The sequence below is a fragment of the Rhododendron vialii genome, chromosome 7a, assembly GCF_030253575.1.
Source record: "Rhododendron vialii isolate Sample 1 chromosome 7a, ASM3025357v1".
Lineage (NCBI taxonomy): Eukaryota > Viridiplantae > Streptophyta > Magnoliopsida > Ericales > Ericaceae > Rhododendron > Rhododendron vialii.
In genome coordinates, this window is record NC_080563.1 from 2,096,570 (window position 1) to 2,113,897 (window position 17,328).

The following is a 17,328-nucleotide window of genomic DNA, read 5'->3' on the forward strand; positions in this document are numbered from 1 at the left end:
TTTTTGGGGTCTCAAAACTCCAAATTAAAGAACGGTCTTTGATAAATTTTTTTTATTTATCTTTTTTCATTTATTATTTTAAAAAATTTCTTTTAAAATCCAAACCGAACAAGACACAGTTGATGGATCGAGGCTTTTTAACAGGGCCTTACATGTTGAGGCTTTTTAACTTTTGGTTTTCCAATAACCATTATTTCTACCACAGCAAAGCACACAGGAAAAAGCTTACAAGATACTAGTCTTTTATGCCTTGGGTTTTCGGTTTTAGCATAATCAGCACAATTCCACTTGAGAGATACCAAGATTTTAAAACTCTGAGGGCACGTTTGGTTGTTGGATGCATCCCTGGCCCCGATACCCGTAGCCAAGAAAATTGATATTCGCACTCCAAAACCGAAAAGCAAACTTGGAGTTCGAAACCAAACATACCCAGGCCTGAAGGCTGAATAATACCTGGATGGATTTACGACACAGTTCACTCACACATGTGCACAGAGAGAGAGAGAGAGAGAGAGAGAGAGAGAGAGGAGCTAGTAAGCAGCTTGCATTGAATGGGAAGAGGGTGGGGGGGGTGGGCTGGAAACAGGGGTAGGGGGGGTTGTATTAATAGCAACAAAAGCGATTGGTGAAGTTGATTGATGAACTAACCTTTTAGAGTTTGTTTATTTTCTACTAGTCAATAAAGTGTGTGCATGTGGTATCTCCTGTGGTGTGTGAGTGAGCCCCTCCCTCTCCTTCTCATCTTACAAAATCATTCAATCAAACTCCCACTATTTGGGAAATACAGTATCCTATGGAACTTCTTCTCTCAGAAATGATCAGCATCATTCAAGAGTCTCTCAGACTACTGATGGAATTAAACTGAGGATGGATTTCTCCTACTAGTACTATGCAATCAGGCATCGTTAATTCAGGAATGATCCCGTCTTGAAATTTGTATTTTTGTGAGTTTTACCCCGTTTAGACAATAGGGGAAACTCAGTCTGAAGTTGGTGGTATTTTTCTTTTCTTTTAGCCTGAAGTGGTTAGACTAAAACGTAGATGCTTGGTGAGGTGTACTTTTAGCACTCTCAACAAGCAGTGAGATTTTAGCTTCGGTCGCACCCATATACAGTGAGATTCCTTGCAGATTATTATGTAGTGTTGAGGGCAATATTCCGTGACTGATATGGTGATGTGAAGTAGGCTATCTAAATATCCATTACTCCATCAAAGATCCATTAATTGGAAATGTTAATAAAGTAGGTTCAATTCACAGTTTAAATGGACAGAAATATGCTCTCCACTCGATCAATCCTTAACAAAATGAACAGATCATATCAAATTATGAAATTCTGAATACGTCCCATTTTGCACCAACACGGGATCGCAGAAGGCCTCAATCGAAATAGGGACACAAGGACAGTAATTTTGGAGACAAAAGATCCCAGACCAGTCGAAGAAAACTTTGATGGCTATGATTAAGACCTAGTTTTTGAAAATAAGCCTGGAGTTTTTTTGTTTTGTTTTGTCCTTATTCAATTTTTTTTTTCATATTTATTAGTTTTGCATTAAACTTTTGTAAATTATTGGTTCGTATAGACAAGAGGAATCAAAAATGTAAAAAATCATGACTTTTACCCCTTTTTATTGGAAATATCCTCAAAAACAAAACAGAAGCCCAGGCTTTACTAGGTCCAAACAAGTTCAGAATCTTTCAGACTTCTAAAGCTTCAACTCAATTCGTAAATGAATTCGCACGAGAAAATGGTCATGTTTACTTGGCCAAAAAGCTTCAACTCAATTCAGAGTCTTTCATTTTTTATTTTTTTATTTTGATAAGTACAACCACCATTTGATGGCTAACATATTCGTGTTTTTTTTATTCCAAAAGAATTCCACGCAGATGATCTGAGCAATTCAATAATTCCAAAATATTTTTCCATGTTGCTTGCAAAAATAAAAAAATAAAAAAAAGCTCAACTAAATACTCCGTATCTATAAGTATTTGATCCAATCGTTCAATACTCTATGTACTATAATTTTTAATTGGTTAGTGGGATGCTCAACATTTGCTCGACATTTGGTCATCTCCGCCCCTGGAAACCTGGCAATTTGTACAATATCGAAAATGATGGGAGTCAAATCCATCACAATCCATTGCAATTTCTTTAAGCTATTGCACATGATGGTGCTGGATTAGCTTTGATAAAGCAACTTAACCACTCTCTCTACGTAGGCATCAATTACCCATTTGCATTTGTGTTGTGTTTGCATTTAATCTTTGTTACATCTGCGGATATGAACATCCCCTCGGCCAAGGCGGGCTGCTAAAAGAGGGCGTTCGGGGGTCTGAAAAACATTGTTGCAGCTCATTCCTATCGGCTCAAGCTTTTGGAACTCATCCATCTTTGTTCGTAAAACATGTTCAATATCAAAACAAAACACTACAATATAAAGGCGAAAAAGCACGCAGCAAACCCCGATTTTGCCAAGATTATCATTTGGAACATAAATCAATAAGCTTATCATTGTAAAGTAATCAAACATAATAACTCCATCTATACTTCACGTTCTGGCATGGCTATTTTTTGCCCTAAACCAGAAGAAGAAAGAAAGTTGCACTATATGAGGCTCACAGTAATGACATCTCAAGCTTCAACTCAAGAACAAAAGAATCTACAAAGGTTACCTACATTATGAAGAAGTGTCAGTGGGATGCTCATGATAGCTTCCAAAAGCTTTTTGTTGCTACAAGAATTTTCTCCCTCCCGTGAGATTCAGGTTCCTTTTCATGTATAGTGGCAGTCCATCTTACAGCATGAGCAACACGAGCTATTTTGTCAATCGCTTCGGGGGAATCTCGAACCACGACTGTTCCTTCAGGTCGCAGCATTCTATCGATCTCCACCATTAAATCCACAAGGTTACATCTGTAATGCAGTCAGAAAGAGAGAATCGTGATCAGTTTGTGCACCGAACAACAGTTTGTACTTGTCGTTGCCAAACATAAGCAGATTAAGACAATCACCAAAGCAAAGGTATGTTGCATTAGTATGAAACAAGCATAAAAGCCTCAAAATATTAACGCACTTAAACTGATGTTGACAGCTTATCATACTCTGCATGGTCCAGCAGCACACTTCTCATGTGCAAAAAGAAGAGCTAAGAATACAAGTAACAAAGCACAGAAAAATCCAGAAGTATCCAAAACTGGCACTCTGCTCATTTGGAAAGGTTAACAGGATTCCTTGCTAAGCCACTTGGCTCAGCAAATCAAGTTGTCTTCATCAAGTCCACATCCTCCACTTAACGGAGAAAATAGATCCCTCCAACCATGCCTAATGCCCTAATCTAAAAGTCTCCATACCCTCAATGACCCCCAGGCAAGGGACTCTACCATTGCAAGTAATATCATCAATCATCATTCTCTAGTGTCTACTGTTCTATTTACGTATTTCTTTTTCCCAAAGTAAATTTAAAACATCATAAGGCAAGGAGGAGGTATGAGAGGTGATCAATATGGATTAATGAGCCATAACACAAGAAGTCATACAGTCAAATCAGAAAATAGCAGTTAGTTTTTGCCACTTCAACCTCAATGATATCCTCTCGAGCCATAGAAGTGCCACAAGTTCCCTGACCTTAGCTGTGGGCAGTGGCAAACCTCACGAGTTCAGATTCACTATGGCATGCTCATGCAGAATAACAAGGATGAAGATGGGAAGAAGACAACACAAGGGTCTGAGCCACGAACAAAAAGGCTGTGACCAACACTAAACAAAAAGTCTAACTAGGATTCTAATAATAAAAGGAAACATATCATAAGATTCTTAATTAAACAAAATCGAAAACTAAACTAAACAGAAAAACAATAGAAAGACGAGTGAAATTTAAAGTTTGAGAACCGTAAATTGCGCCTCCATGTGTCATTTACATTCTGCGTCACATGCCTTCAGGGATTCCTTAGTTTATTTGAGACTAAAGAGAAAGCAACTGTACACTACTGTGCATCTTATCACCAGACAGTTACTATACTGACCAAACTTCTCCACCTATGGAATCAATAGAACCATAAAATAATTCTAAAACACAAATTCCATTAAGCCATGAGATGCTTTAAAAAGAGAGAATTAACTAAACAAGAAAGACTCGAGGAAGTAAGACTCAAAGATCGTGACCAAGAATAAGCCAACCTTCTCTTTCCAGAGCCTGGATCTTTTATAAGTGACTCTACAGCAGATAAATGGATGAGATCATACGTCCGAGGATACGTAGAGAAAGGCTCACACCTGTCAAGGCATCAACCACAAACATTAGCTCATCAGTGAAAGTTTACTCCAGGGATTACCCAAATAAATACCACATATCGATCCAGAGTCCAGACTCGTAACTCTTTCAAAAGTGAACCCTTACCGCTTTATTTGCCATTTACAGTACACAGTGGTAAAAAAGTTCCAGAGACAAAAAAAAAGTACTAGACAAAGTTGGCTGGAAAGTAGATGAAAATCTGGAAGGAAAAGGCTATCCAAACAAAATGATTAAGTACTTTGTACAGCAATTTGGAGCAATGCACCAATTAAAAACTTTAACTTGAAAAGGTTTGCAGGGCATACAAAATAAGAGAAGTGGAGATCCAAATAGCAGTGCACACACTATACTTTTTACACTATCAACTGTCATTAAGTATTGCCCTACAATTCTCCAGAGTAAACTGAAATGCCCCTGATAAAATGATTATACTAACCGCATTAAAAGAGATGTAAACAATTCATGTCACTCTTTCCAGGGTTTATATTCAGGACAAGCAAGCATGCTGCATGCCATAAGAACTCACCAATCATGGTAGACTCCAATCAGACCTCTGTCATAAATGATGCCAAGTGTTGAAAGCTTGCGAGCAGGAACTACATTCATCACCCACACAGGATCCGATAATAGTGCAGCAGCAAAGCCACCAAAAAATGCATCCATGTCCATGACATTTCGTATCACTGGAGTCCCCAGCTTCAATTCCAAAGAATTTTTATAGTATGCAACTCTCCTTGCCCACCGCCGGGTGTCAGCATCAAACACATCCATTCCATTTTTCATAAGTTTGGCCCTTGAAGGAGCTTTTGTTAGCCTCTCCGGCCACTTTGGAACAATCCCAACACCATATTCTCCTTTGATAGAGGATGTCCTGCTAACACATTTCTTTAACTTGAAGTACCTGCAAAAGAACAAAGCTAAGATGCACAAATCCGCTAGTTGTACAGAACTTTATAAAGCAGTTACCAAATATAGTAAAATGAGGAATAAAGGATTGCTCTTTCCATGGTCCGGCATTCTAATCTAAACAAAGTCAAAAGATAAAACAATGATGAAAAGGCACTGAAAGTAAATTACCATGCATTACTTGGATCATCAGATTCGTCACACAATGCAAACCCAAATTCATTTTGGTTTGGGAGACATGCATCCCCATTAAGCTTTTTCCAGATGACAGTGTTCCCATCCACTGCAATCAGCTCATAACACAATGCCCTAGCTACTGACTGGAGATCTGCCCATTCCTTATCTTGTTTAGGCCACTGCACAGGGGGACCAGAGATGACTATGTACCCTCCTGGGCGGAGTAACCGATCAACTTCTACAAAATATGTCGCATCTGCAATTCAAGACATTTTATCAAATGACTGACACTATCCGTACCTAAAGTGTGCACTAAATGAGGGCAAGAGAGAACTTACTATATGCAGTAAAGGGGATCAAACACCGAGAACAGTGCACCAAGTCAAATGAGAAAGCAGGAAATGGAAGTCTGCGAGTACCAAGCATGGCAACAAATGCTGGTATTCCTCTTTCTAATGCAAATTGTATTTGTGATTTGTGTGAATCCCTTGGAGCAAAGGAGAGAGTTAAAATCTCTTCAGCTAAGAGGTACCCACCAAAGCTGGCAACCTACAAGGACATGGGATTGATATGTTTTCTGCAAAGGTACAATGATAATTACAGCTCAATAACCCACAGGATTACAGTTCATACCCCACATCCCATATCAAGAGCTGTCCTCAGAACTCCATCTGCTATGGGAATGTACTGTTTAAGTTTCTCAATGTACTGTATAGCTCCATCTGGGAACATTGTGCCACCACCAGGAAAAATGAAGTATGGGCCTTCTGCTTTCATCCATCCTTGATGGCCTTTCCTGTCAGCTATCTTATTGTGTGGCATGTTGCTATGCCATATCTGCACATAAAAACGTATTATTACAGGAATGGAAAATGCCAAAAACCCAAGGCATTGGTATTAATATTTAAACACGTAAAATGCGGTATTTTCATCTCCAAGTAAGATTTCGGAATGACTTCTGGATGAACCACAAAACATACCTTTTAAGCAGACTGGGATTATGGCACACCAGAACAAATAAGTAAGTTCATGGACAGTTATCATAAACACTGAAAAATGGCAATTTCACATTTGGGAGGGGATTCATCAGTTGAATAAAGCCTTGAAGTTATGAACAAGATGACTAAGACTAGTTACAAAAGCTCATGGTTGGATATGCGCATAAGACGGGATAAATCCCTTCCAGCGAGGGACGGCAAGATTGCATGTGCCAAGGAGTAGCTGGGCGAGGCTTGTTCACCTCTTTAACCAAAATTGTAAAAACATTAACTGAGCTGAAAATGATCAATTCAATGTGCAACTTTGTATTAGCTCATTCCTGATTGTAAAACTCTAAGATATGTTTTTTTATGTTTTCGGTTAATGTAGAGTTATTGGTTAGTTAAACAACACTAGATTGATAAAGAATTCCCATCGTTTAATATTCAAAGTCAATTGATTATGGCAAGGAGCAGGCACAAGATATTGAATGATTCAGAGGTCATATTTAGACTAAAACAAGACTCAATAACCGCATCTGTGTCTCATATTTTATCTATCAACATTTTGCGCCCCCATATTGTTTTATTCATGCTATAACTCACATTAGTTAGAACTCCCATTAAAAAATGCATCTCCAGTCGCCGCTGCATCCATGTTCAATTCTTTTGCTCAATTTAAAGATGCAACAGCAGTAGCTCATCAATAATAGTAAATCTTTAGAACTAGCAATCCATATCCAATTCCGTTCATTTTTTTTAAAAACTCAGGTGTTCGGTTTAGTTTATGTGCTCCTCAACTAATCATGGGACCTATCCCAACGTCCATTAGCAGGTGCTCCCAATTGTCATACTCCATTCATTTTTTTTTTAAAAACTCAGGTGTTCGGTTTAGTTTCCGTGCTCCTCAACTAATCATGGGACCTATCCCAATGTCCATTAGCAGGTGCTCCCAATTGCCATACTCTGTTCATTTCTCATCCATTCTATATAAATTCATGTCCAAAATACATAAACATGATAACTCAAGTGTCATGTCCAGCTACGCACAACTAGAGACCAAACCGACCGTCCACTAGTGGGCCCAATTATCATACCTCGTTCAAGTCTAGAAGATCTACAATTCCCTGTTGCGTACGGTAAAACTTTCCAACGACTGCCTCAAGGTATCCAAGTTGAAAGAGATAAATTGAAGAAGAATGGTCGTCCCCTGTTGGAATGTACTACTATTAAACCTATATTACGGTTATCTGCTAAAAACTACGTGACCCTTTCTAAACTAGATATATTGACACGTTTATTAAACCTAAGTTTTGATCCCCGAAAGTCTTATTTTTACTAAAGAACATGCTGCTAAGCTTGGTCTTTCTTGATAGGGGCCTTATTCGTTCTATTTGAGTTTATGTCTAAAATACATAAATTTGATAACTCAGGTGTCCAGGCGCATATGCGTAAACTAACCCCGGGAGACTAAACCCACTGTCGAATAGCGGGGAACAATTATCCAACTAAGTTCATTTCTCAATTCATGTCTTCAATTTTTTTTTTGGTTAATTCATGTGTCCGGTCTAGCTTAACCGATATACCTTGTTCAAGCTCTCCGGCCACTGGACCGGGACGCGGTACCCCGTTGGCGGCGGGATCAAGCAAAGCGGCGTCTCCTCGGGCGGCGGACAATGCCTCTCCCTGTAAAAATTCATCTCCCTACTCAACTGACTGTTCCGCCTCGGATCCTCGCACGGCATGTGGTCGACGGCGTCGGCTGGGCAGGACTCGACGGTCTGCTGGTGTCCCGACTCCACCAGCGCCACGAGGCGGCCGCGCTGCCTCGGATCGGAGGACGAGCGGAGCAGCGCCTGCCGCCCCGACGCCGCGAGGGAGTCGCCGAGCGGGGTGAAGACGAGGAGGAAGAACAAGAGGACGGCGGCGAAGAAGGCGGCGGAGATAAGGTCGAGGAGGCGCCACTGGCGGGGGTTGTTGCGTTTGGATGAGGGGAGGCTCAGGTGGCCCATTTTTTGTGATTGTGGCGGATTTTCAAGATCTGGTCATGGAGATGTACGTATAGGTGTGTATGTATAGTGGGAATGTTTTCTCCTACGTGTGTAGGTGGAGGTGGAGATCTGAGCCACTTTTTGGAGAGAGAGAGAGAGAGTGAGTGAGGAGTGCAAATTCAATTCACAGACAACAGTCCACTGCCTAGAAGAATACTCGACTATTTTATTAACCGACGGTGGAGAAAAATACAGCAACGTTAGGAGATTGCACGAATTCGGATACATATGTATTTATCTTGTGCTGTCACTCTCCAACACCGCATTCGAATCCCGACTTAGTCCGTCCATAAATCTCCAGCCATCAAGTCTGAAAATACGACTTGCTCTCCTCTCACATAAATCCAATCTGTTGTGAAGTGTCATCCACGTATAGTTTACACCAGATCACCTCACTTGGACCGTATTTTGAAAGGCCATACCGTATAAGTTGCAAGCCACCCAATTTTATATTAAGATCCAACACAAATTTTCAAGCATGTTCCCAACATGTATTTTACACGTCAAATGACTAAGAATCCGTTATACCACCATTTTTTGTCGACTTGTGACACCAAGTTGACGAGTCAAAATCTTTTCATGTGACAGTTCCCAAGTGATTCCTCACGTGACGCAAAATAGGACTCATCACAGTCTCATTTGACGGTGGTTCATTTTCTATAGGTCTCGGTCTATTTATCCGTCATACAAAAAAAACAAGTGCTCTATTATTGAACAGACCGCAACTTTTTCTGATCATAAACACTATATAAACATTAGCTTCATCAATAGCGGTAATGATTCTGGAAACACACAGCAAACCAAAAAAGCCAAGACCGACAAGCACTTTCTCCTTTCCTTTTTCCCAGAAAATCAACCTAATCAAGATACCATAGTGGCTTTTAGTTTTGCCCAATCGTAAATCTAAAATTTCCTTGACGACTTAAGGTTGTAATCATGCTTGATAAGGCTCGCTCTCAGCAGCATGGACCTGACATCTTGATCAAATTCGCCGCCAGTCTGTAGAGCCCGCTGGAAAGTAGCATTCCTCTGATCCGCATGTCGTGCATACAGGATTTTGTTATGAGAGTCTATACGAGCCTGCAAAACCCCCAAGAAGGTGTATAAAAAGAGGTTGTCATACATTTATCAGACCCGACAAATCTGCCTCAGCCAAGTACTGGGGTCTTTTCGATAAAAAAAAAAAAAGAAAAAGTACTGGGGTTCAGATTAGCATTATACCTGAGGAACAAACACAACTGTTAGCACCCAAAAGAATATTGCAACCTTCCCTCTTAACAGCCCGTTTGAGTTCAGGGATTTGGTGAGAAAGGGTAAGAAACGGAGGGAAAAGGGAACCCCTCAGTTGTTTAGATTGTGAGAAACGGTGAGAAAAAAAACAGAAAAATGATATGCACATAATGGCCTGAATCCATTTCTCACCAAACTGGATTAGTCACCTTGTTTGGTTAGTCACAATGGGTACAGATGATTAGTAATCATCTCTACCCATTTCGCATCTCCATTCAAAACAGGCTGTAATCTTCACCTAGCCAAATATCTCTAAAACAAAAAACGAGTCGTCATCATCAGTAAGAATAATACCTGTATTTGATTGTCGGTAATTAGAGCTTCAAGCTCTTTCTCAAGCCCGGGTACACTTGTTTTGAAAGCATTGGCCATCATCCGTAGGTCCACAGACACAAATGGGTGAGTATACTGGATGAGGGCTTTGTGACGGATGTCATTATACAGCGTCTCAACATGGTCATGCAGGTGAATATCAAGCAGAAGATTTGCTTTCAGATTTCCAAGATAATCAAGACATGAAGCGTAGTGGCTGCAATAAGGAGAGAACAAACATATTAAAAACAAGGTAGTAAATCAGAAAAAAAAAGAAAAAGAAAGAAAGAAAGAGTGGAGATTAATGCCCAATCAATTGTCAGGGGACATTCGCATCTACAGCAGAAGATAAAACACAGACAAGAATCCTGAAATGATTTACTAGTATGGATGTCGAACGAAATCCTAGGTGATGAGTAGGTTACTGAAAAGTAATTGCTGATAATAACGTAAGAAAGAGGTAAACACTAAAGAACATACATTCAGCAAAGGGAAAAAACAAATTGTTTTCACTGAGAAAGATATTAAGCTCAAAAAAGTCATCTACACATTTAAAATTGTGTGTTTTATGCTCAATCAGATACCAATGTGATAACTATCAAATGAGATAGCAACAGGAACAGGTGCGTGGACTGGACCTGCCCCCCTGTAAATAAAATTCTAGATAGCCTCCCAAAGTGAATACATTGGATAGTTGTCAATGTACACTATAGAGTGGGTAATATAAACATAAATCCACAAGATGGGATCAGTTACAGACTAATCTCTAAAGAACAAACAAGTTTTATAGTGCAAAGGTCCAAGTCGAGGCCATTCCATGGTTAACTCACTAATAGTTGCAGTGTTGCACAAGGACTCTAAGATTCCTCTTTGTGATTCTACATCAGGTCCAGACTGAGGTTCTGCGATGACGTATTCGACGGCACTCGCCAAAGACAAAACACTTTCTCTAGAAACAGGAAGAAGGATAAGCCTCAACAACCCCTTTTTTGATTAGTTAAGGCATAAACAACTGCTTCATCACAAGTTATAACCTCCAATAAAATTGGGACCAACTACTTCGTCCACTGAGACTGTGAGTGGTAGAACCGTAGAACAGACTATAAAGTGTTATCATCCAAATTCAATCTAGCAGGAAAGCTTCCTCAACATACAACTTAGTTAAACAAAGGTTGCAACAAGAACAAGCACAAAAAGGAAGAAACCAAATGTCAACCGTAATACCACATACCTCGAGTAAAAATCATGAATAAGCTCCCTTACTTCTGGTACCAACTCTAAGAAATTCCGGAAGTTGAGATTGTCTATAACTTTGCTCTGCCAAGCAAAAGTATCTAATTAGGAAGTGATGTCACATTTCCCATTTTCAATCAAGAAAAACATTTAAAAGCAAGAAAAGAGAGTGTAGTGCCTTCAGCTCTGCTCTGTCGAAACTTGCGAGTGCACAAAGTCCACCGTATGTTGCAATGTCTTGGGGTGCAATCACTTCGGAATAGCTGTTCCCCAATTCATGACCCGTTTCCAAGAACTGCAAATACCCCAAAGATCACGTCACAGAAATGTAATGAATAGAGCACTGAAAAGGCAATGATTAAATTCTTCTGGCTCGCATCATTTGTTCAAACTACCAACTAGTTAACGACTCCGGACACATGTTGGACACACCTATAGGTGTCCACTTATTTATCATGTCTTTCTAGTCGGACACAATAAGGCATGATGGGGACAAATTAGAAGGTCATAACGCAATTTTTAGAGCCAGTCGTCCAAATTTCCATGAATTTTAGCTTATGAATCCTTTTTTAGTGAGTTCTGATTTATAACGTCAAAATGTTACTATTATTTATGTTTTCTTTATCCTAATTTAACTGAAACAACGTTTTAGATTATTCAATCCTAAAATGACACGTCAGCGTGTCTATTCCATGCCGTGCCCACATGCGTCCTTAGCTCTGGCCTCAACGGCATTGATCAGCACCCATCACTCGGAAAAAATAAGGTAACTTTGCCAAACCACAGCTAACTATAAGTTTCAGACAATGTCATTTTCATCTTTCCAGTATAACAGGGTCATTCAACTAGGACCCTTATTCGGTAATCAGTACTCTTTCAGGAGGTCTGCTGCTTCTAAGGGAACTTCAATGTGGATCATATGGAGTATCAAGAAAACACCACAAGGAGTAGGGACATCCCAAAAGCGGCTATATAAACCATGGTTGAGAATCAAATTTAAAAGCCACGTTGAGAGTCATTAGACTTTCTATGACCCAGTTCGACCTTGTGGTCCAGCAAGTTCCACACACAATCGACAAATTCTCATGCAAATCATTACACAGATAATTTTACCACTTGAATATGTCCCCAGGCATTATTGTGATCTGGCCATACTCTTCTACTGTAACAAGCACTTAAGGAAATGTAAGCCAGAGGCTCGATATCAACTGAAATACAGTTTTCAGACATTAAAACAGCATCGTGTCCATTCAACTTTTATTTTAGAGGCAAGCAAGCAACAGAGCCAGTGGAAAACCAATGTCAGGTTAAATGACAAACCTTTCGAGCAGCCAGCTTGTACTTTTTAGCTTCCAATAAGGCCAATCCTCCGGCAGCGCGTAGTTTTGCAACCGTAATTGCATCCAAGGCATCTGGACTTTGCTCAGCTTTCCCAACATAACTTGAAACATGCGTGAACTGGCCCATCTCAATGCTGACCAAAATCGCATTCAGGCACATATGAATTATGTGCTTGGATGTTGTACAATAATCACGAGTACGGACATAATTCTTAAATGCATCCCCAAGTGCACCATGAGCGTAATAAAAATCTCCAAAGTCGTTGTACCCCATTCTAATGCTTTCTTTTATCAAATTTGTCTGCAAGGAAAGCAAGTAAATGAGAATGTGTGAAAGAGTGAGTGAGAGAGAATGAGAATGTTGCATATGTAACAGCTGAGGAATAAACATACGTAGATGGTTCATGAGTAATGACTTCGTGTAATCAAGATTCAAGACAAGTTCGATTCTGTTGCATAAGTAAACCATAAAGACGAGGCATGCCAACCCATTACAGAACTATCCATCAGACAATCAGAAGCCAGAAAAAGATCTTTCAAGAAACAATCATGATAACTAAGAGAGTAATAAATGTGTTTTACATTAATAGCAAAGGGTGGACAGTTTAAAGTTCTCTTTCAATACTTTTTTGCCACAGTTGTGCCCAAAACAGTTTATTCTTTTCAAGTCGTCATATCACACAAGGAAGGGGTCTCCTCGCGTCTTTTGATGGGGGTAATAATCAAGAACCTTACCCGCAACAAAATGTGCACTGTGGGTTAAATTGGTCAAGTGGCCTCACTTATTGCAATTTTGTTTCTATAGTATGTATTACTTATTAAAGAGAATATAAACTCCAACACTGTCAATCTTCGAACGGCTCCAGCCACAAGAACACCATTCGAACCCCAAAACACCACTTAAAGTTTGCTTCAACTTATTCATACACATGATTGTAAACAAAAAAACAATGAGTTCAACCTCAAAGTTCAATCCCAAACTGTTATACAAAGCAACCTAAGAACCCTCGCGAAAATCAGTAAGAAACATTTTGAAGGCAATTTCTGACAAAACATCACCTTCAGTTTTCAATATCGTCAGTACACCACCAACGTCCAACTTACATCACTCTCCTCAGAAGTAAACCCCAGAATGTGTATATAGGACTTAACGGAAAATGAGGCACTGTCTGGCAATTGGATTAGGCAATGGACACGGAAAATGAAAAGAGAGGGGGCCAAAAAACAAATTGGATACTAACTACTTATGTGTTCGATTAACTATGCATAATGAATGTGTGCAACTAACTTTACAACTCTTTCAACAAAAAAACACATAAAACATCATTGCAGAACCATAATACCCTATCTGCCCCTATGTTGCCCAGATTAGACAAGATATTGGATTACAAATCTCTTGGGATTTGGGTTAGGAAGTTATTTCAGACGTTTGAGTACAACTGGTTATAGATTGTGGATTACATACCGCTAAAATAAATCCAAGAATCCTAAGAAACACGATATATCAAGCAATGGGATGTTCCAACAATAATCCACCGCTGGAATTACTCATCCACTGTTCGCTCAGTCATTCAAATATGGCACACAAATAATGATATAGCCATACACGCAAACACCGAAGCAGTCAATCATATCATGGATAAGTATATATGCTAACTATTGGGCTTGTGCCCCTGTGGTTGTCCATATTAGACATGATATTGGATTCCAAATTTCTTGGGACTTGGGTTTGGAGGTTATTTCAGACGTTTGAGTACAAGTGGTTATAGACTGTGGACTACATACCAGTCCTAACAAACACGATATATCATGCAATGGGATTTCGAATAATAATCCCCTCCTATTGCTCCGGTGGAATTACTCATCCACTGTTCGCTTGGTCACTCAAATATGGCTCACAACATCGATACTAATCTAGTCAATCATACCACAGATTGGTATATACCCTAACTGTTGGGACTGTGAATCCCGATTCAGTAAGGGTCGTGGTTCACTCACTATTCGGGATTGTACATAGACAGGTATTACATTAATTGGTGGAAGCCCTAGCTTATAAACACTACTTGTTATATGGAGCAGCCAATGTAACTTGTTCTCTCTCTTCATTCAATACATAGTGGAAACTGATGCGAGCCAGAGCCATCGATGTACTCAACTACACAGTCGGAAAACCATGTAAAAACTCTGCGTCGTGTGTTCTTAGTTTCCGTTCTTAATAAATCTTTGCGCTTTGTGTATTTGTTGGTTCATCTGATTTCTCAACACTAAGTAAGGGTCTCAACACTAAGTAAGGGACAACTGAAAATAAATTGAACCGATAAAAAAAAAAAAAATGGAAAACCATACACGATAAGCATTGAGTTCATTCTCGAGCTTCTCCTTCCTCTGCTCAGCCCTCCGCTCGACCGCCTCACTCCAGCCCGGGTCGGGCCCGTACCCCTGGCCCAACCGCCCATCGATCTTGTTAACAACTTCCCGAAACAACTGCGTGTTCTCGCCCTTCTTGACCTCGTCGTAGGCCATCCGCAGCGCCTCCAGCTGCATCGCTACGTTGTTGTCGCAGTGGTCGGCGATGAACATGAGGCGCCTGATCTTGGTCCGGCCGGTGTAGAGGGCGGCGTAGGCCTCCACGTCGAGCTGCTCGCCGTTGATGATGACTGGTCTGTGAGGCTGCTGGGAATCGATGTCGCCGCCGTTGGCGTAGATCTCGTCGATCATCTGTGCCGAAACTTCGTCGTCGCCGTCCATGGTGGTGAGATGACGCGGTAGACCTAGGGTTTTTCTCTCCGCCGCCCTGCTCTGGGAATACTCTACTAGTAAAGAAGCTTGAGAACTGAGAAGGAGATTTTGCTACGCATTAAACGACGACATTTTGAGGTGATTTTAACTTTATTACTACTCGAGTACTCGGTATATTTAATTTTAATTTTTACTACTATATTTTTAGGTATTTTTAGGTTAATTAGTTTGTAACTATTTATTTGTCTCGACTAGATAAATGTGTACCTGCTAAACAAAGGATTGGTATTTTAATTTGGAGTACAATGGATGATTAATGTTTGGACCGTGAGTTATACCAAATGAAAAGGAAATTGAATTCTATACTCCCTTTTTTGACATCTACACTTCCTTTTTTTGAATTCTGCACTCCCTTTTTTAGCCATCGTGAAGGAAAAATGCCTTTGAAAATTTAGTTTTTTTTGCCATCATGAAGGAAAAATGCCTTTGAAAATTATACCTTTTCTCAGTATTATCCAATTGTTAATTTTTCATAGTTAGTTTTTTTTTTCAAGCATTGTTTTATTTCTAACTAGTTTAGAAAAAATAGTGGTGAAAATGGTACTTTGTAAGCACCCGTAAACACAACTCATGTATTTAAGCACGCTTATTACACCTAACATATTACCCTAAGGGCATCTATTATCGCGACCATAAGAAAAACTAACTTAATTGATCGAGGTATACACACCTTGATTTCTCTACACGAAATTCCCCCCTTGCTTTCACGAAACCAAGACTTGGCTATTTGAAGGGTATATACAACAATTATCTATACATCTAATTACACAGGAGCAGTGCTACAAACACTGTGTTCAAAATCATTCGATACATGTTCGCTACACGATAGACGTGAAACTTGTTGTACTGATTATTAGACAACTGCGGATACATTTGCATTCGAATCTATGTGTTACCATAATATTTTCCAATTATACTATCTAAATAATTTAACTAATTTTTTATTTGGGTTGAGTTTACCTCTAGTCTAAAGCACTCACAAATTGTAAAACTACTTGGGTGATACAGATTTACAATCCTAGTTGTCATAGTAATATGCATTCTTTAAAAAGGTTGCCACCTCATTGAAACCTGCTACCTAACAGATTGATACTCCAAAATCAAACCTAACATAAACAATGGATTAATTGATCCCAAAAAATATTTAAAAAAAAAAGACCCCAAACTAACAAAACCTAAATGACATGGATAATTAAAAAAAAAACCTCTCACCAATCATTTAAACCTACCAAATTCCTCCCCCCTCTATATTTCGTATCACATGTAATTCCAGAATTTTACGTTGTATTCTCTACGCAGTGCTCTCAATAAAAAAGATGACCGCAATTACACGCACTATATATTGTCACCACTTAATTATTGTAAAACTATCCAACAAGTATAATAAAGTCACCATGTCTCACCGTATAAATTGTTGCTACGTCATTGGTGACGCATGATCGGAAGGTGGCATTAATTGTATTACTTAGTATGATATGGATGCTGACTGTGTGCCCCATGCTGGACGTATGCATAATTAACTGCCACTTGGGGCCTAAAGGTTTTGCTGACTCAGTTCCACATGGAGGAGTGTGGATATGATTGTCAGTACTCGTAACCTGCTACTCTCTCCGTTCTAAATTGTTTGTTCGGTTCGCAAAACAATAATTTAAAAATAATACAATTTTTTAAAGAAAAAATTCAAACAATTTTCACAAATTAATAGAACTCATTGATATCTAGTAAGTTGTTAAAAAAATTTGAATTTTTCTTGCAAAAATCATATTATTTTTAAGACTTCATTTGCGAACCGGACAAACATTTTGGGACGAAGTGAGTATTTATTATGTTAGTGGATGAAAATTTTCTTCAACCAAATCATGACAACCAAAGTACGGGTCTAGTCTCTACTTGGATTAGATAAGTGTTTTTGGGTACGGGACGGGTACCACATACATAGTATCCCGCTGTCGA

General features: G+C 39.4%; 2 protein-coding genes across 2 annotated transcripts; both read right to left on the reverse strand.

Annotated features, from left to right (window-relative positions):
- Positions 1 to 2,452: 2,452 nt before the first annotated feature.
- LOC131334859 (probable pectin methyltransferase QUA3) lies at positions 2,453 to 8,525 on the reverse strand. The gene is made up of 7 exons (XM_058370151.1): positions 7,937 to 8,525; positions 6,007 to 6,210; positions 5,712 to 5,922; positions 5,368 to 5,629; positions 4,817 to 5,191; positions 4,176 to 4,271; positions 2,453 to 2,912 (listed from the first exon to the last, which is right to left on the reverse strand). The coding sequence occupies exons 1-7, from the start codon at positions 8,360 to 8,362 to the stop codon at positions 2,702 to 2,704; spliced, it is 1,785 nt and encodes a 594-aa protein (XP_058226134.1). The 5' UTR covers positions 8,363 to 8,525; the 3' UTR covers positions 2,453 to 2,701.
- Positions 8,526 to 9,127: 602 nt separating this feature from the next.
- On the reverse strand, positions 9,128 to 15,425 carry LOC131334860 (COP9 signalosome complex subunit 1). The gene is made up of 6 exons (XM_058370152.1): positions 14,923 to 15,425; positions 12,557 to 12,877; positions 11,415 to 11,531; positions 11,235 to 11,320; positions 9,986 to 10,220; positions 9,128 to 9,481 (listed from the first exon to the last, which is right to left on the reverse strand). Exons 1-6 carry the CDS (start codon positions 15,322 to 15,324, stop codon positions 9,305 to 9,307), a joined length of 1,338 nt encoding a protein of 445 aa, XP_058226135.1. The 5' UTR covers positions 15,325 to 15,425; the 3' UTR covers positions 9,128 to 9,304.
- Positions 15,426 to 17,328: the final 1,903 nt, after the last annotated feature.